Genomic DNA, 3,209 nt, shown 5'->3' on the forward strand with positions numbered 1-3,209 from the left:
AACTGTTCTCTCGCCCGCGCATTGATATGCGTGTACCCTGAGCTATCATGCCAAACGAGAGATGTGGGAGGGCAGACCAATACCATTTCTTAATTATAGAAAGACTTTCAAACTACAGCTGCATTCTAGTATCTGAAGGCACTTCCAAGCTCTGCTCTCTCAACTTGATGGTGTAAAACTGAAGGGGATTAAGATGCAAGCTTGGGGACCAAACAGAAACATATATAGCCAAGCTTCCATCAAGCTTCTGTTGGCTATGTGTCAGGTGTTCCACAGATCATGGTAGAGAACTCCAGATGGAGTAATGGACCACTTCAAAAGCTCCCAACAAGAAATTAATTAACTGCAGTTGATTTCCGTAATTTAAGGAAATTAATGCAATTGGTTTCCAGAAATTAAGGAAATGACTGCAGTTTACTTCTATAATTGTAGGCAACAGTTGGGAAAAACTTAATGGAGCTTAACAATTCTGTTCAGCTATAAAGCATTTGATGTATGTTTCAGTTTTGGACGTGGTTCCCACTTGGCAGTGCAATGGCACAGATGCCCACTATAGCAAGTTCGGCCCATTCATTATGGATAATAAAACTAATGGCAGTTTTGATAACAAAACGCTTTGTATGCAATATTTGAAGTGTACAGGGTTATCTGATTTAGGTATTGCAAATGTTAGTGCGGTTTTTCGAGCCGTGCCTCCTTCACAGGATCGGTATTTGGAATGTAAAAGATCAGGCGTTAATGACTTAACGTTGACTACAGAGGGTAAATGGGACTCATCTTCTGGTCAGTTGTGTATGGTGGGATGCCTTGGATCCATCAAGAATCACAGTGCTTGTAATTCACGAATCTCCATTTACATCCCCCTTTCACTCTCAATCAAGCAAAGAAGTGTAATTGTTGGCAACATTTTCAGCATTGAGAACAGTACAAATTCCTTCCCCCCACTCTCATTTGATCTCTCATTTGAGCTGATACATCCTCGATTTGTGCCACAGGATGTGTTCAACAATATATCATACGAATACAACAAGACCAAATTGGCCCAAATGGAGAGAGATGAAACTGGTGGTTTTGGCAAATCGTCCTTGAAGTATCCCCATAAGGATTTGGGCAAGACAAGACACAGTTTTTCTGTTCTAAGCCGGGATCTCTCAGTGCATTCACCGGGCACAATTGACCAGTTTTCCAGAGGGAATTTTGTCAAGAGCTTCATACATTTGGATGTTATAGCCATCGAGGAATTTGTGGGAGTTCATTGGGACACTTATTACATATCCGAGGAGGTTCCGGAATCACCTCATTCAAAAGGACCAGAGGAGGAGAAGTCCTTGAATGTTGCTGCACGGTTGTATTTGGAAGGAAAATTTTCAAAGTTTTTTCTTGAGGGTTTCTATGATCCAAGGGTGGGTAAAATGCACCTTATAGGATGCAGGGATGTTCGAAGGGATTTCCAAGCTCCATGGTGGAGAATTTTGCATGAAACAGGGGATCTGCAGGATGGTTTTGATTGTCTCATTGAAGTGGAAGTGGAATATCCACCTACAAATGCCTCGTGGTTCAAAAATCCAATCATGAAGCTTTCCATGAAAATTCAACGAACTGTTGACGACCCACTTTTTTTCAAGCTGATGAAAATCGAGACTCTTCCCATTCTATATCAGAGGCAGAGGGAAGAGATCATTTCTCACATAAGTGTAGAACTCGTGTTACGTATATTGACACTATTCATGATGATTGGGTGCATTGTGAGCCAATTATTCTCTCCATACATCTCTCCTGTCATGCTGGGCGTTCAGGCCATTGGATACAGTATTCCTCTCATAACAGGTGCAGAGGCCTTGTTCAAAAGTATGGATTCTAAGCCGAGGTATAATCATTTCATTGTTCTGATTCAGAGCGGAGGGTCTGAGAAGATTGAGTACATGATTAAACTGCTAGTGTTGATTGCATGTCTATTGATACTAAGACTCTGCCAAAAGGTTTGGAAATCTCGTATTCGATTGCTGAAAAGGAGTCCTTCAGAGCCATGGAGAGTCCCGAGCGATAAACGAGTGCTTGCTATTTCCTCTGCTATACATGCTATGGGTTTTTTAATTGTGTTGATTGTTCATAACTTGAAAGCCAGTAGCCGCGCAATTCAGTCTTCATCCTATCTGTATTCAGCAGGCCATGCGTACAACCAAGTTGACTGGGAGACTGAGCTCCAGGAGTATGTGGGTCTGGTACAGGATTTCTTCCTGCTTCCTCAAATTATCGGTAATACTCTTTGGCATTTTGAACGTAAACCACTTAGGAAACTATATTACATTGGTATCACTGTTCTGCGGCTCCTTCCTCACATCTATGATTACTTTATACCTCCAGTTTTTAATCCTTACTTGGAAGATGTATATGAATTTGCAAACCCTGGCTCAGATTTTTATTCTAAGTTTGGAGATATTGCTATCCCTGTGACTGTTGTGGTGCTTGCAATTGTGATTTTCATCCAGCAAAGATGGAATAAGCATGCACTGAGTCAGGCATTGAGATTGATATCAACTAAGATGACATTGCCTGCAACACGGACGTATGGGAGGCTGCCATCAGAGATATCTGAAACTGAACTTATTTCTGGTTGCACAGAGAAGCTAGGTGTATTGGATGAATGAGGAGAATCAACTTAAGGTTTATAAATAAATGAAGCTTAGATCCATAATGTAAGAAAAGAAAATTCAGAAAAAAGGGACAACCACCATTATATGTTTAAAATAAATAGGAGTAATCAGTTTAACTACCAGTGATAGGAGACTCCAAACTTAGTAGACTTGATAAATGGAAAATTTAGTTCAACTAGAAAATTTAGTTCTTGTTATGGATAGAAAAGAGAGCTAACAGCCATTTCTCATCTCCTCGTCTCTTTCCTTCTAGCATGTATTCAGGGAACTTAACGGCAACGTTGGCCATTTATTAAAAGAAGCATCAAGGGTCTGGGAAGTATAGTGGAGGTGTCTGAGATCAGATGGAAATAAATGTTCTCTCTCCATATATTTCTCATTATGTTGAATACAACTGTTAAGCAGACAAATGTTCTTCTTTTGTGTGTGTGGTTTAAACCCAGCCTTTTGTGTATGTGGTTTGAACCCAACTTTCTATGAAGAGTGTGATATGTTGGAAATAATAATCTCAACCACCGCAATAAACACTCCGACAGCAGCCATACCTGTCAGACG

General features: G+C 40.5%; 1 protein-coding gene across 1 annotated transcript; it reads left to right on the forward strand.

The window, feature by feature from the left end:
- Positions 1-491: 491 nt before the first annotated feature.
- LOC149143715 (uncharacterized) lies at positions 492-2,648 on the forward strand. The gene has a single exon (XM_089451915.1). The coding sequence runs from the start codon at positions 492-494 to the stop codon at positions 2,646-2,648; it is 2,157 nt and encodes a 718-aa protein (XP_089308041.1).
- Positions 2,649-3,209: the final 561 nt, after the last annotated feature.

The sequence above is a fragment of the Pinus tabuliformis genome, chromosome X, assembly GCF_031772625.1.
Source record: "Pinus tabuliformis cultivar Carrire ecotype Pingquan chromosome X, CPIR1, whole genome shotgun sequence".
Lineage (NCBI taxonomy): Eukaryota > Viridiplantae > Streptophyta > Pinopsida > Pinales > Pinaceae > Pinus > Pinus tabuliformis.